The following is a 27,356-nucleotide window of genomic DNA, read 5'->3' as shown; positions in this document are numbered from 1 at the left end:
AAATAAATTCAACTACTTTTAAACCATTTGAGTAGCTTCAAGCAGGGATTTTCACCAGTGAAATTGTTTTAAACACGATTTTGGGAGAAACGAGTCTGTTAGTGTCTGTGGGCAAGGACTTCAGTTTAATTCATGGCTGTCACAATTGTCACTGCTCCCTATGGAAGTGAGAACACCACCTGTTAATCTTTTAATTTTTTTTTCAGTCTCTTCAGCCAGTTTTTCTGCTTCTTCTTTCAGCTGCTTCACTTTTTCTAGTGTTACTTTTGGAGGTCCTTGAGCTTTTAGCTTTTCTTGAAGAATGGTGTACTTTCTTTTAATGTCAGCAAATTCCTGTAACAAAATGCTGTTACTTAGTTTAAGAGCATCTCATAATTAATCTGGCATACAGAAGGAAATTTTTATACTTTTTTTAATATCCTCTTTGAACTAAACTTTAAATCTCTCATTCTCTTAAATCTTTAAAAAAACCCCAAACCCATAATGAGTGTACATTGAACAATGCTTTGTAAAACCTGATAGAAATCAATTCAAACAAACAGCCAGTGGAGTAATCTAAAGATCTAAAGCCGGGGGGGGGGGGGGGGACACGGACGACAAGGATGTAAGGAAAATATGATTTAATAGGGCTTTTCTATAAATTTCTTTTTGCCGTGAGGCTTAATTCAAATGTAATGAATTATCTGTAGCGACATTGGGATTTTTTACATTTTTGGCTGTAGTAATATTTACTGGCTAATCCATTCCCTGCTGATTTAGGTTGCTATTGAGGCTGCAGTTTAGATTTCGACTACATTTCTTATAACCTGAAAGCCTGGTCATGCTCTAAGCTTGTGCTGTGGCTGCCTTGTTCTCCTCACAATTTTAGCAAACTTCTAGCTGCAGTCTCAAAAATTGGAGCTCCTGAAAAGCCAACCAAAACCTCCAAGTAACTCCCACAGCAATTTTCTCTGAAGGAGAATGGCATGGGATGAATGGCCAGGCTGCTTCCATCACTCCTATATTTTAATATCTGGTTTTGTGATTTGTTCTGTTGTGTTTACTGGTGCCCATGGTGACTACGAGTCTTATACATAGTGCAAGGAAAAATGTCAGCAAGTAGCCAGAGAAATGTGTGTGTTTTCTTTCATTGAAGCAAACAGAAGTGTTAGGTGCCAGAAGCCTTAAAATAAAAAAGAAATTATTCTTAACCTGTGACATTTTACACTGCGTGGCATAGGGAAAACGTTAACAGCTTTGAGGAGAGCAGGGTAGTACAATTACACTTCTGAATCAAAAATACTATTAAACCTGGAAGGAATCTTTTTTCCCTTAACACGTGACAGAAAGGCTTACTTTATCAATATTCTGGGCTCGCTTGTGTGCTGCTTCTGCCCCTGCTCTTGCCTTTGTAGCTTGATTCTTGTTCATCAGCATTTTTGCCTGCAATGTGGTGATTTCATCTTCCATCTCAGACTGTTTTGCTGACAAGTCATTTAGTTTGTCGTTTGTCTTGTTCACTTGGTTCTCAGCCTAAAACAGAGCAATTGAAGGCTGTGGTTTCTCCAGCTTGCAGAGAGTGGTAATGAGGGAGATTATTGTCAACTGAGAAGAAACCCTAAACATTATGGAATTCAATGTCATATCTGTGCCACATTCTGGTTTTATTTATTTAAGTTTACATTAAGGAAACTTTGAGATGAAGTATCTTTTTCTAAAATGTATGTAGTAAATAAATTAAAAGATTTACAGCAGGATACCTGTGAGATTTGTGTTCTGATGCCTCGTATCTCTTCATTTAACTTTATGAAGGTGTTTTTGGAGTCTCCTTGGGACTTCACAACATTTTTAAGTTTAGTATTAATTTCATCCACAGGTGGAAGAGCTTTAGCTGCTTTGCTAAAATGGAAATACAGAAGTGTGTGTAGTATCGTGGTACGGAGAGCAAACCAAGAACACATTTCAAATGCATCCATGCTCACATGCAGAAATGTTCCCTCAAGTCCAGCAACAACCATTAAAATTGTGGTTCATAAATTGGCAAAGCAAAACCTCAGTTAGGGACTTTGTGTGGGAGCACGTGAGCTGCTGGTGAGGCTGGATGCTGCAGCTGCCGGGTGGTGCACTGCTAGTAAGGAAGGTGAACATATTTTCTCCCTCCCCAATTCTTGTTGGTTCTTTCTCACCCATACTTATACCTCCCACTGAACCAGATGTAATGCTCCACTAGGCCCAATGTGGAAGTTAGCAACTGCTTTGGCCTCTTTGACTCAGCAGGCAGAGGAGCCAAGAGCTGGCGGGAGCTGCCTCCTCACAGCACGTCAGCTCCCGCAGCCCGAACGGTCATGGCTCATTCCTGCTGGAAACAGCAGAAAAAACTGCCGTCACCTGAACTTTTCCTCCAGTGTTAGTAGGATACTGCCTGGTGTATGAAGCAGTCCTACTGTGCACAGTGTCCCAGCTAGAGTTGGGACATCAGTACCAGAACACACTACTCACTCGGCTTCTTGTGCCTCCACCAGCAGCGTCTGAGCTTCCTCCCTTTTTCTGTTTCTCTTATTTGCGTTCAGTTTGTACTTCTCACAGTGGTTCATAATGCCTCTGATTTTGCCAAGCATGTCCGTGAGCTCTTGTGGAGTCAGGGGAAGGTTTATTTGTAGAACATAATTCGCCACCTTCTCTATGTCTTCTGGAGGCACGCTCTCATCTGCAACAGAAATGGAGCTGAAAGTATCCTGAAGCAGCTCTTCCCTCCCAGTGAAATGTAAATGGTGATTATGGCTGCCTGCCCTTTTAGTTATGTGGGAAAATAAGGCTGACAGGCACAGTGAGGGGGTAAGAGAATTATCTCCAACATTTTGTAATTTAATATTATGCTTCCAGGTACTGCTGTTAGTATTGTCAGAACTGGCTAAAATGAGGATTTGAACCCACTTTGAACTGGGTTATTAAAATTCTGATGTAGAACTGAGCCCACGGAAGGTTTTAAATCGGTGCACGGCACAGCTAGATGTGTCAGAGCCCATTTCTCCCTTGGCCCCCAGATCAAAGAGGTGCTGGAGAGACTGGGATGTGAATGGAGCTTTCCAAGCCGGCCGGTAGATGTAATCCCTTCCCTGGAGTCGCCACAATGTTGAGAAAGTAGTTCCTTCACTGGTTAATGAGAGAGGCTAAGCTGCAGAGCGAACTTGGGTCAGACTCAGATAGGATGGGAATTTACAGAAGAAAAAATGTATTTTGACAACTCCTCTTACAAACGAGCTTGTCCTAGTTCTTTGCTAAAAGGCACAGGCACACAGAGTAGTCAATGCCTTGTGAAGGCTCATCCTCACTTCTGTTTTCTGTTCACTTTCCTTTATAGGCGAGATCTTGGGTGATAAAACAGTTGAAACAAATGTTTGTGCTAATGCTCCAATGTAGCTTACCAAGAATTAAATAGAAGACATTTACTGTGCAAACAGTATTGCATTCCAGAGAACTATTTTCTGTAGGAATATATTAATCTAAAATTACAATTCGCATCAGTGTAGACTACAGCAAATTTAATGTAACTGTACCTATCTCAGCTGTTACAGTTCTTAAACTTCAATTTACAAAACAAAAATTCATGAAAAAATGCTTTTATAATTGTTAATAAATACCATGTGTCTATTAAGAAACATAAAAGAAGAGTCAAAGGTGGAATTTTCAATTGCTATAAAAAAAAATCTGAGAATCTTAAGGACTTAAACGGAGTTTTTCTTCCAATTCAAGAAAATAACTTAAAATGTTCCCAAACAAAGGAATTCCTCTGTCCTCTGCCCTTGCTCCCATTTGGATGTAGAGGTATGAATGCCAAAGGACTGCCAACATGCAATCCTTAGAAACTTATGAGATCAGCTACATTCAAGAGATTAAAAAAATCCTACCACATTTGAAATCCTTTGATGTGCATCTGGTAAAAAAAATTAAGGTGCATTTCTTACAGCATTTTCTGCAATTGCAAGGCTGGAAATGTTTTAGGGTATATATGGTTGCTTTGTTATTTTTTGTGAGAGCTGTGAAGTTCTACCAGAATCCTTTGATTCCTTGAGTTACAGCTTTACGGAGATGATGGAGCGGTATGTGTCCTAATTCCCACGCTCCCTACGGAGAGCCTCTATTTATGGGTCTGGAAGAAGGGGGTGGAATAACAATTTGAGGATGCATTGGACATGCCTGGTCAGTATATATTATATGAAATTATCTTAGTAGTCCTTTACTCAGATAAACTAGGAACTGAGAGAATTACTTGCATGCTTCAAATTAAGCATAATTTAGCATAATAAAAGATGACAATCAGAATGTAACAGATCTATTGGAAAATTAATACAAAGTATGGTCACCTGGGAGAAAGGAGGACTAGAAAAAAAGGGATTGAAAAAGATTGCACAGATCAGGAGATAAACAAGAAATTTCATGTGTATACAGCTAGATAATTTTCTGGCCATCTATTATGCTACATTATATTGGAATATATATTAGAAATTAGTCAAAAAGAACTTAGCATATTTACCTAACAAGAAGTCTTTCACTTTTCTGATGAACTTCTTAGTGATCTCTCCATCAACTTCAATTTGATTGTTAGCCATCTCCAGTTGCCCATTAAATTGTGAGCCTTTCAACTTGCTGTCTTCTGCCATTTTTCTAACGCTTTCAACCTGGAAATATTATTAGAAATAGCAGTGCCATTTTCTGGAGGTTATCAATCGTTGCTTGGTAAGTTGAGCTCTGACACAAAGACAATTTTGATCCACCTCTCAGCTGGAATCACTTGATGTGGCTTTGAAAAGTAGTAGGAGACCCCTTTGGGGAACTCCAGAAGTTGCTACATCATGGCCTTCATCTGGTTTCAGAAAAGCCTAAATCAAGCATTTTTTTTCTCTCTGCTAGCAGTGCTAAACCTCAGCCCCTTCTGTTTCTAAAAGAAGGTTCTGACTGTTATTTTCTGTTGCAGTACTGTAGCATGTCAGTGATCTGATTCAGTACAGAAAAGGCACATAATTTCGTTTGCCTTTCCACGTTGGACTTGCTGTTAAAAGTACACTTAAGAGTACACAAATAAGGAAGGTAGAGTCTAAGGCTTGTCTTTAAAAGTTACATTTTGCTATTAAATTAGTAGTCTTTATAATTTAAACAGAACTAATTTTAGATTAATCATCAAATTTCAATGATATTTTGCTTTGCCTTAAGGAAATGCACATGAACCGCCTCTTTGCAGTCTGTGGAGGGAAGTCTGCTGTTTCCCCAGGCAACAAGAAAAATGGTTATGTTTTTACTTCTGAAACATCTAAAAATTCTTCAGTCATATTATCACAGAGCTGCCTGAGGCTTGTGAGCACCAAAGGCAATGTCCCAGCAGCCTGGTGCTCACCACCTCGGCAGACGCCTTTTGCTGCCGCCCCTCGGTGTCCTGGGGTCCCAGGCATGTGCCCCGATTGCTCACTTCTAACCCCGTTAGCTGTGATGCAGAGTGTCTTGTGCATTTTAAAAAGGGGAAATGGATGCCCCGGCACCCTGCAGGGACAGGACAAAGCCACAGCAGAGTGACATTTCTGTTGGAAAATGTGTTTTGCCTATAACTGTAACAGGCATCATCTCTGATTGTTAATAAGAACAAACTGTCTTTACTGGTATTTTGGGATTTGTCTGTTTTGTTTCCTTGGCACAGGTTGCATTGGCCACACTTTGCTTGAGTTATTTTTCACTGCTACTGTGCAGTACAGCTGACTACTTGATGCTCTTCTAAACATCGCCAGGGGCAGAAAAGTCTTGAAATTATTTGCAAAAAGTATTTAATGGCAAACATAATAGTCATATGAAGTTGTATAAATAGAGCTTAATGCTATGCACAGCAGTAATCCCACTGCAATAACCATGGGCCATACTCAGGCAACTGACAAATGGTGCCATTTGAATCTTTCCCAATAAAAATATAGACACCACCAGCCTGATGTCACCAGCTTCCATAGGCACAGGGCACCATGACCCATGAGATTTTGGCAGCTGTAAGGAAGAGGAAGGCATAGCTAGAGCCACAGTCTTTTGGTGGAACTGGCACCTAATACTCTACTGAACCATGATAGGTCTGTGATGTTGGGACAGGGTCCATCACTATGTCACTGCTCTTTGTCCAAGGAACAGGTGAGTTTTTGTAGAGTTGTGACCTCCCAAATCCCATCCTCCATCCATTTCTCTGAACAAATGTAGGTTTGATATACAGCACCTGAGTCTCAGGTTCCTGTAGCTGAGTAGTCAAGTTATTTAGCAACACAGCAGTCTCCTCAGCTTTCCTGAAGGCATCAGTGGAGAGAGGAAAAGCTCCACTGCAGTTTGGGCCACCACACTGCCTGAGTCCATTATTATCCCGGCACAAAGCTCCCCCGCAGGCTGCTGTGACACAGGGCTGGTCTCCTGGCACACCACAGATCTGCAATAAGAAGATGCTTATGTCAGGACTCTTCTGGGGGACTGAGATACACTCCTGGGGGAGAAAGATGTTTGACATCATATGAACATATGAGCATAGAATGGGATTTTCCTGAAGAGATGGTGGTCTGGTCTTTCAAAGATGGGTGTTGCTGCCAATTACAGGTCATCCTCCCCTGACTTGAAGGATGCAATGTCAGCCCATGGTTCCAAGCATCCTTGCAGGAGCCATCTGTTGGGCTCCATGTGTTTCACTAAGACCCTTGCTTCATTCCTCTATGGCAAAAGGGCTGAAACTATCCCCTGGCCATATCCAGCCCACGGGTCAATGACTTGTTCTAAAGGATCCAGATCACCTCTCACACAACATGGTACCGTGTCCAGCCCTCCATATAGTTTGACACAGACGTTGAGTCTAAAGGCCTAGATGGATGATCTCTTCCAGATCTGGCAGGGCCCGCTGAAGGTGCTGTCATGTATCCATTGCTGCCCTGCAGAAAGACAGAAATCCCTTCTTCTCCCATGGGTGATGCAAAGGATATGTGAGCACTCCCCACCCACTCCAGGGCAAAGTTGCTCTGCTTAGTTTAAGTTACTGATGGAGGAGGCTGGGGTTAATCTCTCTGATTTACACTGACATCCTCTTGAGATTAGAGAGCCCTTAAACAGTTCCTTGTGTTGGGTCTGCCCTGGGAGCAATGGCTTCCAGAAGGGTGGTAGAAACCACAGCTGAGACGTGCAGCTGTTTCTGACGTGACTGCATGTCTGTGCCAGGGAAGTGTCATTTTCCAAATTTAAAAATGCATGTAAGCACCCTTTAAAAATAAAACATACTAACAGAATCAAAAAAGAGATTTTTGTTCAGCTCACATTCAAAATTCACAGCACCTACCTTTTCATTCAAGTTTTGGATGTTGGGGGTCTTGATCTTCTTGAGCTGTTCCAGCACATTGTTTGTGTTCAAGGCCTGATGGCCCAACAACATAGCGAGCACCTGGTTCCTAGTGTACTCTGAGTATCTTACAATAGGGGTTGTCCCACTGGTCTTCTGTTCTGCCAGCAGCGATACTTCAAAGTGTTTCCTAATGTTGCTGATGGCCTCTGTAGCAGCAGAAATAGGGTTTAGTACCAAGCATATTTTGGTTGCATTTAATTTATGTATTTACTTGAATTCTGGACAAATGGTGAGTGACAGGTGATTCAGTCTGTTGTCACTGGGACAGCAGGGAGGAATGGGAGCTGTCATTTCCTCAGTAAAACTTTTTAATCCTTTACTCAGCCAGCTGCCAAACAGAAATAGTTATTGATACTCATAAACCCTACTAGAATAGATGCAAATACAGTGGATCCCATGTCATGCTTCAGAGTCCAAAGTGTGTAAGAAGCCAATGGAAGATACAAAAATATGAAAGGGATCGCATTAATGACACAGACTGCTACTGATCTGCATTCATCCGTAGCTCAAGCATTGCTGCTGTTGTTGATTTGATAAAGCTCCTGTCATTTATGCTGTTTTCAACTTTAGGCAGGAGAACTGCTTCTGTCAATTGTAAAACCTATGAAATTATCAGCTCTCTGATTGTGAGTCAGGAAAGCATTTGTCCTGCTGGTTCAGCATAGCACCCAGAAGTTAAATGGTCTGCTGAACCAAGGCCAAAATTTAGATTACAAATGGGAATTTATGAGTTTTCTTTGGCTCTGGAAAATCCAATTTCAGGGTTGATGCATTAAAAAAAAAAGCATTTCCATGATAAGTTTGTAAGCCAGGCAAAAAATACTTGCAAGCAAGAAGCTTAGTGTAAGCTTTCCCTTAAGCAGACTCAAAAGGGCTGGAGAATATTACATTTTTTGCGGGACTCGGGCCTTTTGCAAAATACGTAATTTAAAGCTGCTGCTGTTGAGGCTTCCCAGATCTCCAGAGAACCCAAAGTTGTCCCCAGATCCCCAGGCAGAAGTACGTGCAATGAGCCAGAACTGATGTGGTGGCACTGAAAAAGCATTAGAGGTCATTGATTAACATCCTTCTTTGTGCTGGTGACTGACTCAGCTACTAGTTAAAGTCAATGACAAGGCACTGGTCAAGTCCTGTGTGCTTTGAGTCAGGCTCTAAAGCCCTTGGCCTTGCTTTGATTGAAGCTGAACAATGTTTAGTTACTGTGTGGAACCAGGGCTATTTACTTTATCTCGTAACTCTTGGAAACAATGTACAGTTTAAAGTTAGCTCCTAATAGAAAATACCTGGCAAGAGGCTGCTGTAACTCTGTATCTAAGCCAGAGACTGTTTTCTGTGCAACAATTCCGCTGCAGGAATATTTTACAGTGGTTCAGCACTCCATTAAGCGGCCCAAATGCATTTTTCACGCTTGGTTTGTGATGGAGCTGTAGAGCTTCCAAGTTCCTTTACATTAAACACAGCGTCTTAGCACAGGCTTGATGTACAGCCTAGGAAGCTGTACTCACTGCATTTCCATACCATGGTAGCTGCAAAGCCAGGGGCCAAGGCCGGAAGGATGTAATTTAATGACATCTCATGAACTGCAAACACTCTTTTCACAGAATCACAGAATCACATGGGGTTGGAAGGGACCTCCACAGATCATCTAGTCCAACCCCCCTGCCAAAGCAGGTCCACCTAGAGCAGGTTGCACAGGAACGTGTCCAGGTGGGTTTTGAATGTCTCCAGAGAAGGAGACTCCGCCACCTCCCTGGCAAGCCTATTCCAGTGCTTGGCCATCCTCAAAGTAAAGAAGTTCCTCCTCATGTTTAGGTGGAACTTCTTATATTCAAGTTTGTGCCCATTTCCTCTTGTCCTATCCCTGGGCACCACTTAAAAGAAGACCAGGCCCATCCTCTTGACACCCACCCTTTAAGTATTTATAAGCATTGATCCCCCCTCAGCCTTCTCTTCTCTAGACTAAAAAGACCCAAGTCCTTCAGCCTCTCCTCCTAAGGGAGATGCTCTAGGCCCCTAATCATCTTTGTAGCCCTCTGCTGTACCCTCTCCAGCAGTTCCCTGTCCTTCTTGAACTGGGGAGCCCAGAACTGGACACAGTGCTCCAGATGGCACCTCACCAGGGCAGAGTAGAGGGGGAGGATAACCTCTCTCGACCTGCTGGTCACACTCTTCCTGATGCACCCCAGGATGCCATTGGCCTTCTTGGCCACAAGGGCACATTGTCAGCTCATGGTCATCCTATTGTCCACCAGGACTCCTAGGTCTTTTTCCTCAGAGGTCCTCTCCAGCAAGTCAGCCCCCAAACTGTACTGGTGCACGGGGTTATTTCTCCCCAAGTGCAGCACCCTACACTTGCCTTTATTGAAGTACATCAGGTTCCTCTCTGCCCAACTCTCCAGCCTATCCAGGTCACACTGACAGCACAGCCCTCCGGCATGTCAACCACCCCTCCCAGTTTTGTATCGTCAGCAAACTTGCTGAGGGTACACTCCATCCCCTCATCCAGGTCATTGATGAATATATTGAAGAGGACTGGACCCAGTACTGACCCCTGGAGGACTCCACTTGTTAAAGACCTCCAACTAGATTCTGTGCCCCTAACAACAACCCTCTGAGCTCTGTCCTTCAGGCAGTTTTCAATCCACCTCACTGTCCACTCCTCTGTGTCCAATCCACACTTCCTAAACTTACCTATGAGGATGCTGTGGGAGACTGTGTCAAAAGCCTTGCTGAAGTCAGGGTAGACAACATCCACCGCCCTCCCCTCATCTATCCAACCAATCATGCCATCATAGAAGGCTATCAGGTTAGTCAGACATGACTTCCTTATTTTGAGGATACTTGTGTCTTGTTTTCTCTAGTGATTTGAATTCATCATTAGATATTGACGTTTCCAGGTCAGCCAGCTGAACGTATGCCTGTGAGGAAGCCTCTGAGTCCTGATCCAAAGGACCAAAGGATCCAAAGAGAGGAAGGTAGGAGCCCATTCTCCACGTGTGTCTAGGGCACAAGTGCCAAATGCGCCCCAGATGGTGTATGTGGCCATATCCTGCTCTACCTCAGCAAAAAAGAGAGAGGAAAAAGCAGACAGAGCCACACCTGGGATGTGCTGCTGGACCCAAAATGAAGATGGGGTGAGGGAGCTAGGCTTTCTCCCAGATACCAGAGAAGCTGCTTATCTTGAGGGAAGTGTTATTTCTGTGCTGTCAGATGCTTGGTAGCAGGACCAAGGAATATTTTTGGCCCTGACCAGAAATTCAGCTTAAATTCAAGGTCTTCCCCTCCCCACACCCCCATGTGCTTTTTATAGGGCTGTTTATCTGTCTCCTGAGGCCGAAAGACGAAGCGGGTTTGGAACGTGACCAAAGAGCACCATGGATGCTTCAGCTGCACATCCACTGACCTCCCTGGGATTTATTGTTTCTTTGCCTTCCTGCCTTTCTCAGAGCCTGCACAAGACTTGGTTGAATTGGGAAGCGGAGCCTGGGAGAGCTATGCTGACCACTCGTGCAGGGACCCGAGCAGAAGAGCTGGCTCCAGCAGCACTGCCAAGTACAACAGGGCAGGGGAGCCCTAAATCTTAATTAATCCCTCTTTTCCTCTCTTCCTTTCCCTTGGCTTTGTATTCTGTTGTCTTTTCCTTCTTTTTTTTCGATCTTGTCTAGGCTAATCTTTTTCTCGCCAGAACAAAACACAGAGGAACTGTAACTGGGAGTGCATTGCTTGTAGCTGCTGTCTTCTGTGGTGCACACCTTATCTTCTGGGGGTTCATATCTTGGCTGTCATCTCTTTGAAGAGTATAGCGCTGACAATCTCCTGCCACTGTGGATGATCTAGCATCTGTTTGAGATCCCCGAGTGATACATTCCCATCTTTCTCCACAAACCAGTCTGTGACATTGTCATTACTGCTATTAGCAGCTGATGAAGACTATATTTAGCTCAAGCACAGACAGTGTAATTCTTTCTAAAATGCCAACGAGCTCAGTTCTGACTTCACATTTTTTGATGATGGAGAGCTAGTTCCTTACCACATAAAGTCATGCATTTTCCCATGGGAACACTAAGAACTATGCGCTATGACTCTCTGCTTTAATTAAACAAACCATTGCTGTACAATGTTCTTTAAGTATTGCTAAATGCAAGAGGAGTCAGAAGTGGGGGAAAAGTCCTTTGCTGTTCTACTGTATATCTGTGAGTCTATACTGTGAAACTGGGTGGCTTTTAAACCCTGATGTAAACATTGGGATTCATGAGACTTCTGACTGACGTGACCCTGGCACATGCATCTGAAATTGAGGATTCTAGAAATCATGGCATTTTAAGATAAAAGGGAGTTGGAAAGTCAGTCTAAAATGTTGTTAATATTTACATTTTTGAGCTACCATAGGAAGCTATAATCTAGGGATCTTTGAAATGTTGTAGGGTTTGATGATGAGAGAAACATTCTGAAATTTCACAGAAAATATTCACCTATTTCAACTAATTCTGTCTGCCTTACCTTTGAGGCTCAAGTAATGAAAACTTTGATGCAGGTGTATTTTCTGTTGTAGAAGGTCGTACACTAGATCAGCTTCTTCCCCAATGTCTTCTATATTCTTGTTAAGGTCAGGAAACTCATACAGCGTACTGTGAAGGGGATCCATTTGCACAACTTTTTGTCTGAAAGGGAAATGGCAGTTATGCAGAAGTCAGACTGGATTGTTCTTAAACTAGAACTCAGATACACAATATTTTAGAGGACAAGAGATAAATTTCTAAATGGCAGATACATTTACGTGTAATGGCTTATTTAGAAAACCCTTGGGATGAACTGAAAAATTCCAGCATTTAAGTATATGTTTGTGGGTGACAGATAATATATATTAGTATTATTTTGTTCACAGATCTACCGAAAACAGTGGCTTAGTAGTCCCACATCTCTGTGCTGATGAGAAGTGGGACTTGATGTGTAGGGACTGCTGGTGGAGCTCAGGAGAAGACTGCTTTCTCAGCCAAGTGATTTTTTCAGAGGCAGCTGAGCCCTTACTGAATGTAGCCCTGAAAATCCTTGATGCCTGAGAGGGCCTCCAGTGAAAGAACGGGATGTCTCAAAATTCTTTCAATTTCAGAAATGGCGTCTTCAAAGGCTTTGAAGCGCATGTCGCAGCTGGGCATTCGTCCTCCTTTATCTTCGAGATTTGCAGCAAACCTCATTAACCCCTGAACAGTCTGGGTGAGGGCAGCAATTTCAGTGTCCCACTGATCAAAACAAAGATGACACTGACGGCAAGAGGGAAAGTTTTTCTCAAAGCCACGGCCACACTGGTCGCAGAACCGGCCAGTGACGCCAGCACGGCAGTTACATGCGCCGGTGGCTTTGTCACACTTGGGTTGGCTGGTTCCCTCCGGGTTACACTCGCACGCTGTAAGAAAGGGACAGCAGGTTACATCCAGTTGTTCCTTTTCTGTGGGATTAATGCATGCAAAAGGTACAATCATGCACTTCAAGACAATAAAAGCAAATGGGTGTTTGAGTTAGAGCAAAGTGGACTGCCTGGCTAATGGCTCTTCTTCATCTCTAACTTCCATGGTCCCATTGTAACTGCAGGAGGAATGATATAGATAAATAATATCAACACTTTTATCCATCTCATACACACAAACGTATGAAAGCCTGCTTCTCTAGATATATGTCCTGTCTCCTCTATGAATATAAAAAGTAAACATTTCTTTTGAGGCAGTTTCTAATCCAGTTGTCCCCACCTAGTAATACTTACAAATGCAGTGCATCTGGGGATTGCCAAAGAAATTTTCCTCACATTCATCGCAACATCTTCCGCTGTAACCTGTCTTACATGGACACTGGCCTGTAAGCTGTAAAGACAGTTTGGATTAAATAACTTCCTGCAGAGTCGTATTCTCCCTGTGACTTATGTTACATAGCTGTATGGGGACTGCAGTGACACTGCTTGCACACAGTCTTTGAACACCATGGTTTATACAGTACTGGCCCATGTTTCCCATCTTCCCCTTGAAGGTTGTGGAAACAAAATGGACTTTGAGAGGTGGCGTTACTTTACTAGTAAGAAAGGTTTTGTATGTCGCAGTCTACAGATGCTCTTTGAGAACTCATCCTCTATGATTTGAGAGAGGATTCTTTTCCTTTGCAAAACAGATTAATTTCTTATTTTTGCTGGAGCAAATTACTCATCTTAACATTTCAACTTTTAACTACATGGTATATTAACTGTAACTGAAAACCATTATGCACATTGCCCTAGAAAATTTATTTTGGAATTCAGCTATCAAATTAAACCACAGGGAATTACAGCTCTGATAACTCTGATAACTGATACAGCTCAGAAAAGCACTAGTAGTTCTTTGAGGTTAAGAGCTAAATTTGCTAGAAAAAATAATAAATCCACTTAATAAACTGTAACAAACACAAAGCATATTGAAAAAAAGATGTGAAAGCAGATCAGCAAGAGCTTGGGATAAGCTCCTGGTGCTCTGAAGTCAATAGCAAAATTGCTGTTGACTCCATGGGACCACAATTTCACCTCTCTGTTCTGAAACACCATTTTAATTTTTCTACATTCTAGCCCTAAAAAGTGGACAGGAATTAAAAATGAGAAAAGGTACTCTAGCAGTCTGATATATGAGGCATGACTAATGTAACCACAGCTGTTACTTTATGAAAATAAACACTTGAAAAAATACTCATAAGACTCTTGAGTCCAAGCCTGGACTTCTTTCTTCCCTATACATATACTTAAGAGGCAGTTTTCTTCTATGTGACATTTTCTTACAAAGTATTTCTGAGATCCACTTGATAAAGAAACACACTGGCAAAGAGAAATTGCTTACAAGCAGAGCCACATTTTCAGAACAGCACATTTGATATAATGACTCGAAGTGTGACCGCACCAACTGCAAACTTCCAAAGACTTCTTGTTTTCAGGGAGCATGACACAAAACTATCCTTGTTTATAAAAGGGTCCCCACCTTCCTATGCCAAAACACCACCATCCCAGTTCCCAGAAAGCAGAGTAATTTTCTTGCCTGGTTACACTGGTTACTTTGGGAGTTTTTTGGATCACAGTCACAGATCCGACATCCTTTTCCACTAGCCAGGTCCCAGTAGCCAGAGGCACACTGGTCACATGTCGTGCCCACCACGTTGGGCAGGCAAGGGCAAGCTCCCGTGACTGGGTCACACAGACAGGCTGCGTCCCCCCCTGGGCACATGGCAGGGCGAACACCCACCAGATTGCACGTGCACCCTGGAAAAAGAAGGCCAATTACTACAGCAGATGATAATACAGAGAGCTGATAGATGATCAGAGCTGTATATAAAGTGTACGTTGCAAGTTTACTTCTAGTAATCTTGAACTAATTTTTAATCTCATGCAGTTGACCTGTCTTTCTATAATAGCTTATATATAGCTTTGAGCAAACTTACTGGGAACGTTCAGTACTTTTCATAGAAGCACAAAAAAATGAAGGCATAGTGAATTTTGAATCTTATTAGAATGAAATGTCAAATATGCTGGGTAAAGAGAAGGTGATTTACAGTAGGCACTATCCAGCGTGGGAAACCCCAGTAAGCCAAGTAAGATAAGACGCCTTCCTTGTGGTGAGCCAAAAGTTCTTGCTTAACCATTTCTAACAGACATCTCCAAGAATGAACAAGGAATGGGTTTGAACTGTGTGTTAGAGATCCTCAGAAAAAAAACCTTTCTTGAAAATTTCTATAATTGCCTGACCTGTAGAAATTAGACCCTCAATCAGGCACACTTGTGAAAACAGTCTTCGAAAAATATTGGGAAGAAACTTATGCCTTGATTTTTCTTATGCTCCTGACTTTCTGTTAAAAGTGCTGAGCTATTGACGGTGTCCTCATGGAGTCTATTAAACTGCCTGAATAGGGTCATTCCAGCTACTTAATGAAAACCTCTGGTAAGGCACAGAGCTCAGCAAGGGATCATCTGGTTAAGTGAGCATTGCTTAGTTGGCATCAGCCAGCAACATGGATAAACAATTATCTTTGATTCCTTTACTTTTGATTCCTCCTGAAAGGGCTGAATGCACATTTATTTTTCTAACAGAGTGCTGATTTCATTTCACAAATAAGCATTTCCGAGGAGTGATATTCAGTATGAGTTTGTGAGACTTCGATGACAAAGAATTTAATAGATGCCATATTAACAGTTATTTGTATCACTGGATAGAAATATATTTAGTATTCTCATATTTTGCTCCATTCATCTGCTTTAGTCCTACTGTCCCTCCAAGGGCTAACCTCTCCCTATAGACTAATTTCTTTAAAACTTTTCTTGGTAGTAATACACAGTGGCAGATCTGTTGCTTACTTACTTTGACAGTTTTGATCGAGGGCTGAGCCAAAATACCCTGGTTTGCAGAACTGGCAGTTTGCTCCATGGGTGTTGTGTAAACACTTGGTACATTCCCCAGTGACCCTGTTACAGGACTCTGGGTCTGTCACATCAATGTTGTTATTGCAGGGACATGGCGCACAGTCAAGCCTGGGGCTGCCTGGGTTTTTGTAGAACCCACTAGGACACTCGTCACACTGGTTGCCTGTCAGAGAGGAAGGTAAAAATTTTTGCTGGCTGATGGGAATTCAAGTGAAACATGTAATTTACAGTAATACTGTTAAACGATTCAGACTGTCTGTTCCAATTGCACATTTCCAATGGAAAATATCCACCTGTTTGAGACTGTTGCCCTTTAATCCTCTATCAGTTTAAATTTCATCTCCCACACTGAAATCTGATGGAAATGCATGCTCCTCATCCCAAGTCATTTTTATGAAGGAAGTCCTTTCAGCAGAAGTAAATAGGCACCCCCTCACACAACACCTCCAAACATTTTTTTCCAGCAAAGTCCTTTCAATGGCAGTAGTCAGGGTTGGCCGTATTTGCAGGATTTTCTTTGGGGCCTTCACCCTGACAGCAGCATGGGAAGGTGATACCCTTTTCTGGAGTAACCCAGAGCCCAGCAGACTGTCCTCCTTTCTGTAACACAGTGGAGGATCCCCAGGAGGTCAGATGAGCTCTGGGACACTCTGTCCTTGCTTGCTGGCATTGCAATTACTTCTGCACGCCATCCCAATGCCTGCCCTGATTGGGGTGCTACCTCTCTGCATCTCAGAAACCTTTCTGGGCAAGCTGGTGTTGCTGGGACCTCATCCACTTGCTCATCCTCAACTAAGGTCCCTGCTCCTTTGCTGTGGTACTCAGGACCAGAGCCTTTCACAGTCTCTGAGGAAGTGAGCCCAGTGCCACAGAGGTGACCAAGAGCCTTGCTTGGAAGGAGCAGGGGGAGGAAAGTCCAGGACTGAGGATTGCGGTGGAAGTCCCCTGGGTAAGTACCAACAGGGATCATTTTGGTCCCACAGCAATTACTCGAGCAAAACTGCTCTTGACTTATAAAGGAACCTGGCCTAAGTTAAGATGACAGCATTGGTTTAGTTTTTGGCGGTGTTTCCCATTAGGGTTTACTTCCATCACTGGAGATTGTTCTTATGCTGATGGGGAGAGAAATATCTTCAGTCTTCCCTGCAGAAATTAAAGCTAAGTCAACGGGTTCTTAGGAGGAAAGGCACCAGTTTGCTGCAAAAATATCTGCATTTGAGAATGGAAACCTCATTTCTAAAGTAATCATTTGAACAGTGAAACAGTTGCTTTTGGGCATAACATCGAAGCAAGATTATTCTATATGAAGAAAGATTTTCTCTGATTAAGAAATCTTATCAGCTCTTTTTGTTGCCCCGTTCTTTCTGATTTGGGCTTCTAATGCTTGTTTTTCAGAGGTAATGAGCAACTGCAGTTCTCCCTGGCTCCCCCCACCAGATTAATGTAGTGCCCCTGGAAAGGAGGAGGTTTCCAGACTTTGCCATCAGATTAATTAATTGCTTTACTGTCTCCACATAGATTACTCCCTTTTTCAAACACTAATTGCACAATTCCCACTCTTCTCAGTCAGGACTTCCCCACCTAATTTCAGTAAATTTGAGTGTTAACTTCTCTTATCTATTTTATTACCATTACCTCACTTGTCATTTCTGAACAGAGGATGGGTGGACAACGGTCATTTTTCTCTCTTACATTAACTTTAATAGAATCAAACCCAGTCCTTATTTTGCTTCATACCTGAATATCCCTCGAGACAATTGCAGACTAGTTGTGCAGACTGGGAGTCCTGGTAACAGGAACGTGCAAAATACCTATTGCTTGTAGGTGCCCCCGGGCACATGCAGGGGCGACAGGGTTCTCCACTCAGAGGGTTTCCATAGTAGCCATCCACGCACCTGTGAAAACAGTCAACACAAAGCAGCAGCAATCATCAAGTGCTCCTTTCAGTCCCTGCAGGTGAATCAATTTATATGTATGTATAATTAATTTAACATTCTGGGTCATTGTAATGCTATCCCCATTAATTGGTACAGATATACTAAGCTTCAAAGGTGTTCTAAAATGGAAAATCAGAGCTGTATTCCCAAAATCTGAAGCACAAATTAAAAATATCTATGTTTTCTTTTCAAGGAATATTTCTGAAGACTTTCACCTACTCTGGAATAATTTTAATCTAAATGATAATATATACATGTGACATATCACACATGCTCCTTAGAGACAGGTAAAAGCTGCCATGCAAAAATTCTGTATATTCACCTATCACCACATATATCAATCTATTTCCATACACACACACGGAGTGGCTGGCATGACATTAGGAAGTCCTGGCATGGGCAAAAAAGAAACGATTCATTCAGAGCACTCAGAAAATATTGTATATTTTAGATGCAGCATATGTATTGAAATCAGCCATGTCTGACGTTCTACAAATGCAGCGTGATGGCTGTTTTGAGGCAGTGGTGAGTGTGCTGTTACCCAGGCAGGTGGGGGGCTTTGGAAGCTCTTTGGAGGCTCAGCCACCACCGCCATACTACCCACCACTGCCTCCACATCCCAGCCCCCTGCGGCCCCACAGCTGCGGCAACGCAGCAACTTCTGAAGCATCCTCAGTCTTTGATCTGCTTTACTATGGCACATGGGAACACAATTCTCTATGTGTATAAGCCAGGCTAAAAGTCTTGACTGTTTGATTATCCTCAATCTGGAGTCTGGAGCTCCTGCAGAGTCACAGGGCAACAAGTATTTCAGTCTCCCTTTTTTAATCTATTTGCCACCTACAAGCACAATAGCCAAAGGCTGTATTGTCCAAAAGCACTGCAAGAAAAGCTCAATAGGTTTCACGGGGAAATCCTCTTAAAAGTGAATGACAAGGTACAATGCAGCCAAACTAAACTAAACAGCTAACGAATTTAATTCTGGAGTCCATGCTGAACTCTGACACTGCCACCAGTGTATAGAATAGAAAAGAGGAGCACTGTGTTGAGCAGAGCTAGAACATGTGGGAAAAGTCATTTGCTGGTCATATGGAAATAATATGAACCAGCAAACAGGGTATGTTTATTTAAGCTCATCAGAGATAATTGCAGGTATTAAAATGAGTATTCAGCACGAGGTTAGCCTCTTGGCAATTTAAAAGCTGGCAGGAGTCAGTGTATCTCACACGCAGCGCTTTGCATACGTCTCCAAGCACATGGTGCCGTGGCACTCCTGTCTCAAATGCCCTCTTGCAGGGAGCCCGCTGCAACGCTGTGTGCATGCCGTGGCCGCAGTCCTCCCACAGGCATTACATGCACTTTCCCACATGCATTTGCTGATGTCCTGGTTTGAGGTAAAACAGAACCAACTTTCTGTTCAGTAATTTTACGTCTTAGCTAGGCCTCTTCTAACTCTCTGAAATTAACAGCATATTGTGGAGAAAACTTCTCATTCTCAGAGTGATAAGACCAATGTTTGTACTTCATGCCAAGGAGTGGTATGCATTATACTTATTGCTATAACAACCAAGTTCAGCTAATTTTGTTATTCGCCCCGTTGGAGGGTTGGAAACAGAAAAAGCGTAGAGGGTTCCCACCTGTGGGGAGGAGTGGACAGGACAGGTGACCCAAACCTGACCAACAGGGTTATTCCATCCCGTCTGCCCCATGCTCAGTATAAAAGCTGAGGGATCAAAGGATCAGCTCTCTTTCTTCAATGGCTGACATCCGAAGGGGACCCTGTCCGTTCACGTGCCTTTGATCCCTACCTGTGTGTTCCTAACTCCAGAGCTATAACCCAGTTCCCATTCATCACTGAGTCCAGTCTGGGACTTCCCCAGTGCCTGCTGGTGACGTCATCCTGGGAGCTTGTTAGGGTTTTGTATATATTGTATCTATTTTCATTATGGTTTTTTTTTTTTTTTAATTTTAATATTAATACTTCATTAAAGTAGTTTAGTTCATTCTAATCTTATAAATCTCCTTAACTCTTCCTCTCCTCTCTCCTGAGTGGAAAAGGGCCATCTGTCATTCTGGTTTTGGTCAATCTGGCCAAAACCACAACAGCTGAACAATCAGCCGGGCCCAGTTTAATCCTGGGTTTAGGTATGTGTTTCCAGTTATGGTCATTGATGCATTCACGGAGATGTAGGTGGGCCCCCAGCTACACACGTGTTTCAGAGAGCACCAGTGTTTGGGTGAGCTTTGCAGCGTTGCCCATCAACTTGCCTTTCACAGTGGCTTCCAGCCGTAAATCCACGACAGTTCAGGCACACTCCGGTCACCGGGTCGCAAAGCTCTGCGTAGCCATTACATGGGCAAGGACGGCAGTGGGGAAATCCAAAATATCCAGCCAGACACCGGTTGCAGCGCTGACCATCCACCTCCCGGCGGCAGGAGCACTGCCCTGTCACCTGGTCGCACAGTGTGCTCAGTGAGCCTTGCGGGTGGCACTCGCATGCTGGAAAACACCAAAAGCAAACCTGTGTCCTGGACGTATTCCCACCAACCCCACTCATCACTGAAACTGCTTGAAGGCAGTGTGAGTAGCAGGGATGGAAAATTCATTATTTGTGGAAGCATTTTTTATATTGCTTCACACATAATTGTGGATTCAAAGCTCTAAAAAGTTGGGTTATGCATGAAAAGCCAGATACTGGTGCTGGCTGCCAAGTACTCACCGTAGCAGCCGTGGAAGCCAAAGCCATAGCTGCCTGCAGAGCAGGTGTCACAGCAGCGTCCCATGACGTTGGCTTTGCACTGACACTGGCCCCCCAGTTTACTGCAGCTGGTGTTCAGCGACCCTTGGGGATTGCACTTACACGCTGCCAAGGGGAAAGAAAATCAAACCAGGTTTGGTTATAAAGGAGTGTCATTGCTCTCGTAAACTTGCAGGTTTTGCACTTAAAAATAGGAAGGAAAGAGCTTGCTTATTTTCATCAGGGATTCACTAACCACTTAGGTTATGTAGCATCGATGGTGATGGTGTATCAAGCACCAGCACAAGTCTCGGTGTTGGAGCTGCCATGAATGGCACATTTTTGGTATGGGATAGAAGGGGGCATAGCAAAATGTAGATCCAAAAGACATGAAGTCTAGAAGGGTTTGATATAAATTTATCTCTAGCTGCAATACTGGACATAACCTGCAAGCAGTACTCAGCCTGTATATTCTTTGCTGCTTTCTGGACACCTTGGACTAACTTGTTGAGTGAAGCTGGTCTGCTAATTCACAGAGGATGCTTGTCCAGGATGCTCAGAAGCCAGCATTAGAAAGCCAAAGTGCCATGTTTCACTGGGACAATCATGTCACTATGGGAATCAAGCTAATGGGGAGTCAGCACAGCCCAAACTTAAATGAGAGGGGTCTGTGACTGCACAGCCATGACCACATGATGTGTGAGTGAGGCATTGGACCTTCTAAAAATAGCCCAAACCAAGCAGATGCTCTCAGGTCCATCGGAGGCAAGGCTCCCTGAAAGGAGCTGGCCAACAAAGCTGTCCAGAAAGGTCCCTCCTGTTACTGGAAGTGCACAGAAGCTCCGTTTTTCTGGGCCCAACACCAATGAAGTCTCTTGAGCCACTGAGCCCAGCTGCCCTTTCCGTGGTGGGTCCAGGAGACTGCCTGGGGCTTCAAACCCCACCTGCCACAGCCCTCTTGCTGACCACCACTGAGGTTTTCTTGGTGAATTTCTTCCAGCACATCAGCTTGTGTACCATCATGCCTGGAGTCCTACCAGGGCATCCAGCTGGCCTGCAGCATCCAGGGAGAAGGCTTAAAAACTTCTCTGTCATTTTACAGCAGCCAGAAAACTAGGAAAGTTACTGCTCTGGCCATCTGTTGAAGCTTCATCTGATTGAAATGCTCTTCAGAAAACATACACAAGCACTGCCATGGTCCCTGTCACACTGCTCCATGAAGCTCCAAGAGCCATGCCACCAAAATGTGCTTGCAGCACACTCTGAGTTCAGCAGGACATATCCTGCATGTCCATACATAGCACATGCTGATCACCTTCACTTCCCTACACCCCTATGGGCTGAGAGCTCTCCAGTCAACATATCCTACAAACTCAAGGGAGAACCAGTAACTGCCCAAAAGAGCTGCCTGTGCAGGTTGCTCCTTACCGATGGCGCCGTTGTGAATACGGGCTGACATGCTCACTATGAGCCGTGTGCACGCTTCAGGCAGGATGTGAGGTCCAACTTCTGATGCAATCTCAATACAGTGATACTTCTGGTACTCATCTAAATCCGTTTCACTGCATAAGTTCTCCACGGAATCGATTCTGGGAATAAGTCCAAGCTTTGGCGTTAAGAGGGAAAAGAAAATATTTTTGCTTAGATATACTGAAAACCAGAATTTCCCACATTCTCTTACTGTGCTCCACATCGTAAGGACAGAGGCCTGAAGGACCATGTTTCCAAATCTGCTGTTGTGCTGCTCAGTCATCTAAATTGACATTTATTCTGAAGGTCTAGACATTCCCTGAGTTCTTCAAACAAAAGAGACTATGTATAAAAAAGTCAGATTATAGTAAGACCGCACATATATGCTCAGAACCAGTTTTGCTTCTAAGAGGTGCCATGTTGATGACTCCAAAAGCAGCATCCAGCCAAAATTTTTACTTGTATTACCAAGACAGAGAAAAATTAGCTGAAGGTTCCATGTCCAAGTATGGCCAGCCCTTGTCAGGTCCGGTTCTACATAACTAATTAGAGGAATGGACTTAAAAATATTTTTCTCAAGAGAAGGACCCAAAACTAACGCTCTGTTCCTGACTTGGTGGAAAGTTGAGAAATATCTGGATCTGATTCCCGGGAAAGTACAGAACTAATTTTACTTTTCCAATGTTATCTTTAAATATATCCAAGATTTTTAAATTAGATTCAGACAAATATACAGATTTTTAAAAAACCTAGGTGATGAAGAACTGCATGAGTTTATATGTGGAGTGTGCTCATAATAAATGAGCAACAGATAGACATAAATACTCTGACTATTAACATACGCAATAAGTATGACTTGATGAGCTATTATGGCATTGGTCCATGAAAATTAAAACAGATACAACTCTGTCTTTCCATACAAAAGCATGCAAACACAGTGCCAACGGAAGTAAGCAGAAGCGCACTTCCCTGAATTTCTATTAAAACACACTATAAATGATTTTTAAATATTTTGAGTAAGTCTGTACAAAAAAAATCACCCTGATATAAATACAGCCTCAAGGGAATTGTGACAAAACTACTCACTGAGTCAATCAAGACGAATGATTTCGCCTTTGGGTCAGAAGCAGAGGGCTGAGAAAAATACACATCCACAGAATATTCTGTTCCTGGCTCCAGGCAGACTGGAGTTTGCAGAAATGCAATCCTGTTTAGCAGAAATAAAGCAAAGTTATAGCCAGGAGTCGGGAGAAAGCAAGTTTATGGGATGCTGTGAGCTCTCCCTCCCCTCTGTGCTTGCATCCTAATGCTTGCAGCCCTGAGCATGCCCTGCTGCTGTGAGGAGCACACCCAGCCCCACTGCTTGCACCTTTGGGAAAGCTGCAGGCCTTCTGCCTGGATGACTCACCAAGTGCAATTTAAACCTGGTGAGATTAAATTGAAAATGACAGGTTTTACTACCTCAAGCAAAGGAGTTTGCAACTCACTGTTCATATTTGTCCTTTCCTGTCCCTGTTTGATCAAGACTTTGGTCACATCCTCTTGGCTCCTCTCTATTCTTTACATAGGTCCAAGCTGAAAAAGTGTTTTTGAAAATAGCCTAGGACAGTGACTTTAACTCAATATTTCCCTTCTATACTGAAATAGCTGCAGTTGGATCTTCGCCAAAGCAATAACTAACCCCAGCAGGATCTCAGGCTGCACTTTTTTTGCTGCACAAACCTTTGCCAGGCCAAGGACTGGAGCACCAGACTCCTCCTTAGGGCCTATGTGGTATTGTGGTGTGACAGCAACAGGAAAGGCCACACATATGTTTCTAATATTCCTCTTTCCCACACATTTATCGCTCTGCAGTGCTTCAGAAAAAGATTTGTACACAGAAAATCTACAGGCCAAAGGAAAGGAATAGTCAGACCTCTTTGTAGCTGGGAGAGGTAACGCATGTGGCTCCTGTGAAAGGCCCTTGTTTTTGCAGTGTTGACTTGATAAAATACCAGTGGGCTGGACAGCAACACTTGCCAGCCAGTCTTCCAAGGACTATAAACAAAGGACAAAATTTATGGTCATTTTTCGTATCTGAAAAACCCACTTTCTCTTTGCCAAGGTTAACGAAAGCCATCTGAATGATTGCACACTGCAGTGACAAAACAGATTTTCTCTTTGCTCTTTACAGGACTGAAAAAATAATGTTATTTGTGAAAAATGCATTGTATTTGCAATGGCTAATTGAGGAGCGGAGACAGAAATGGGACTTCAGCTGGTGTAAATGGAAACAGCTCCTCTAAAGCCATTGGAGTTGTTTCCTTTCTTAGCACAGTGATGTCCAGGAGATATCCTTCATTATCTGCCTCCTCTCGCATCTAATAAGGAATAACAACCATAAAACACTTTGTAACAAAAGTCTTTAAAATTCAACTGTTTAATCTGGTCCTTAGAAGGAAAAAGCTACATCAAACCAGCCCACAGCAAAACTGTTCTCACCTTTTAAGACATTGGGAATTTTGTTTGTCTCAGAATGACAGTAAGAGAACAGAAGACAATAGATGAAAGGAGGATCTGGAGTGGTGGGATTGTCCCAGGGAGCTGCAAGGCATGTACAAATACTGGTACTGACAAAACACTTGTCTGTGTTTTTGAGGACATGGGTGTGGACTTAGGTTTAACCAAATTCGGCTTAACAGATTTCCCCAGACATGTCTTCATCATTGAGAAATTTTGTCCAGGCAAAAAATAAGATTTTGGCTATTTTCCTGCAATTTTCACACATCTCAGAGCCCAGCTGGAGCAACTGGGAAGCTGGATGTCTGCAAAAGCCCTGGATAAATACCTACTCAGATCACTCCTGCCTGTGCACATTTTCCTGCCCAAAAAATCCCAGCTAGAAATACAGGATGTCCATCTGAAAGTAGCTGCATTTTTCATGTGTCTTATTTGTGAATACAAGTCCAGTCCAAGCAAAGATACTAAAAGAGGAACTCCAGAAGATGAATTCTTGGCTGGTGCTTAGAAAACACTTGTAGTGCTGATTTTTCAGATTTGAGTGGAAATGGTTAAGGGGATCAGTGGAGGGCATGTTACTTGCTTGATGAGGATGAAAAGGCAAACAATTCAAATTTTAAATATAAAGAGTTGGACAAGTTACTGCATCCTGTTATTGACAAAATACACCCTGTGTCAATCAGAACATCACAAGACACATAAGACATCACAAGTACCTCAGGCTCATAACGAATCGTGATATCAAAGTCCATAGCAAAGGGAATGTTGTTGATGGCAAACCTCAGCCCAGCTCCGCTGGGGACGCGGGCAAAGCCGGGACCTGTCCATGTGACAGACCGACCAGCGCTGGGCTGCCTGAAAACCACTGCCACAGCCGAGTCCTGTCCAAACTGCATTGCACCCTGCAAAGACACATTGACATATTCAACAACATACACAGTCAAATTACAAAAAAAATAAACTCAGAAAAAAAGAAAGGAAATATTTTTGCCATGTTGTTTACTTATTTTGGCCATCAGTCAGCCTCATTTTTTGAACAAGTTCAAGATTTACAATCTCTAAGAACTATCCCAAATGTAGGATAACATATAAAGAAAAGCTTCCTATAGCTTTGCAGAAATACCAATGAGAGGGACTAGAATAATCCATCCATTTCTGTATATTGGGTATCTCCAAGCATTCACATTGCAAACATTAAACCGATTAAGCTTGATTTCATACATGGCTGGACTTTTCATTATAAACTGAATAAATAAATATCAATACTTAAAATGTCAAAGCTGACAGCATTTAAATGCAGTAGGTACCGTATTAACGTCTTAGTAAACTTGTTGGAAAATGGAAATGTTGGAAACGTCTTGCAACCAGAAAAAAAATAATTTTCTTTTCAAGGGTACTCTTCTCTTCTAAACAATTCATTGAACCTGAGTCTACAATGGGACTGGACATAGACCAAACCTGTTGATGTGAATTACAAAATGTCCGGCCCAACCACATACCAAAAAATTTGATTTCATTTATGTCAGGATTGTAACGTCTAGGACTGCAAATCCCATGTGGTCAGACATTTCCTTGCCCCTTGTTGCAAAATAAAATTTTAGTATTTGGTGTAATGTTAAGTAACTATTCAAATACCAGTTTACCTGTTCCAGTCTAGATTTTCTTACACTTCGTTTCTTGCTCCTGTTTAACACAATCTTTCCATTTTCAATTGCGAACTCATAGCCTTGCTTCTGGAAATAAATGTCACACCTTGGAAGAGTGCTTGGTTTGACCTATGAAATAATGAGAGAGGGGCAATTTTGAAGGGTAGGTAAGCAGCTAAATGAAAATCCACATTCTTAAAACAAGCTCTATTCTCTGCTGGATGAAACTCTAAACTATGGCCTAGCAGCTGCTGGAAACCCTTTTCCCTCACTCCCTTAAAATTAACTTGCACTTCCTCCCATAAGCTATGTCCCAGACATCTGTTTTCCATTTAATTATTGGACTGTAGGATGATTACTGGTTGTGATTATAGCTAAATATTTGCGGATGTGACCTGCAAATAAACATTTTTTAATTATTCCTTCTCTATAGCTTCTGGACAACACATCAGAGAAGAAATGTTAGTAAAAACATAGGCAGAGGAAGGGATGCATTCCAGACTTGTACTCTGCATGGGGAACAATGACCCCCATGTTGAGGGGGGGGAAATAAATTAATTTTTCTAAAAACATTGCAGATAGATGCCAAATTCTTGAGGAAATTGGGCTACAATCAGTGCCATTATATAAGGCAGTAGGAATGAGTCCAATAGAACAGAGAGGACTTTGATACTTCCCCTGTTGGAGATTCCCAAAAATATCACAGTTCATGATAGCTGTTGGAAATTCAAACACTTTCCTCTAATTTAAATAATTAAATTAATTTGTCTAATTCATGCTAGACCAGCTCACTCTTGAGAAGCAGCAAGGACAGCTTTGCAGGTCACACAATGCTGTAGAGACTGTCCCTTGGTAACGGTCACAGTTATGTGATAGTCATGTCCATGAAGAACAGGGATGAACTGAGGACAGTCAAGGGACTTGCTTTGTATCTTCCTGCTAAAAAGCCATTCTGGCTGCTCCCTGAGCAAGAGTTCTTCTCCTCAGCCTCGGCTCCTCTGCCACCACTGCATGGATCCCCTCTAGTACGACACCTAAAAAGCCATCTACGTACCAAGGGTGCAGAGCCAGAAAGGGGCTTTGCATGCTCAGCTTCATAAATATAATAATCCAGGGGTAAAAAGAAGTAGCCTGGGGCTGGCTCGTTACACTGGCGGCTCACAATGTTGGGAAGACATTTGCACTGACCGTCCTTTGGTGAGCACCTAGAGTAAGAGTTGGTAAAGGGAGGACATCAGAGTGTGGCACGGCTGGGTCCTCACGGCA

At 42.8% G+C, this 27,356-nt stretch overlaps 1 protein-coding gene across 1 annotated transcript in view; it reads right to left on the bottom strand.

Annotated features, from left to right (window-relative positions):
* LAMB4 (laminin subunit beta 4) overlaps positions 1-27,356 on the bottom strand; it is a 43,120-nt gene that overhangs the window by 1,321 nt on the left and 14,443 nt on the right. The window contains exons 13-33 of the mRNA XM_074144621.1: positions 27,145-27,295; positions 26,088-26,219; positions 25,161-25,346; positions 23,861-23,982; positions 23,032-23,152; positions 21,904-22,081; positions 20,458-20,601; positions 20,006-20,237; positions 17,538-17,695; positions 15,739-15,963; positions 14,425-14,645; positions 13,140-13,236; positions 12,410-12,785; positions 11,882-12,042; positions 7,319-7,527; positions 6,224-6,427; positions 4,514-4,658; positions 2,479-2,686; positions 1,740-1,878; positions 1,336-1,512; positions 180-333 (exon numbers count right to left, since the gene is read on the bottom strand). Of these exons, the coding sequence (XP_074000722.1) occupies positions 180-333; positions 1,336-1,512; positions 1,740-1,878; positions 2,479-2,686; positions 4,514-4,658; positions 6,224-6,427; positions 7,319-7,527; positions 11,882-12,042; positions 12,410-12,785; positions 13,140-13,236; positions 14,425-14,645; positions 15,739-15,963; positions 17,538-17,695; positions 20,006-20,237; positions 20,458-20,601; positions 21,904-22,081; positions 23,032-23,152; positions 23,861-23,982; positions 25,161-25,346; positions 26,088-26,219; positions 27,145-27,295 (3,740 nt within the window). The remainder of the gene's footprint in view (positions 1-179; positions 334-1,335; positions 1,513-1,739; positions 1,879-2,478; positions 2,687-4,513; positions 4,659-6,223; positions 6,428-7,318; positions 7,528-11,881; positions 12,043-12,409; positions 12,786-13,139; positions 13,237-14,424; positions 14,646-15,738; positions 15,964-17,537; positions 17,696-20,005; positions 20,238-20,457; positions 20,602-21,903; positions 22,082-23,031; positions 23,153-23,860; positions 23,983-25,160; positions 25,347-26,087; positions 26,220-27,144; positions 27,296-27,356) is intronic.

Source organism: Numenius arquata, chromosome 2 (genome assembly GCF_964106895.1).
Source record: "Numenius arquata chromosome 2, bNumArq3.hap1.1, whole genome shotgun sequence".
NCBI lineage: Eukaryota > Metazoa > Chordata > Aves > Charadriiformes > Scolopacidae > Numenius > Numenius arquata.
This window is presented reverse-complemented; position numbering and strand designations above follow the sequence as displayed.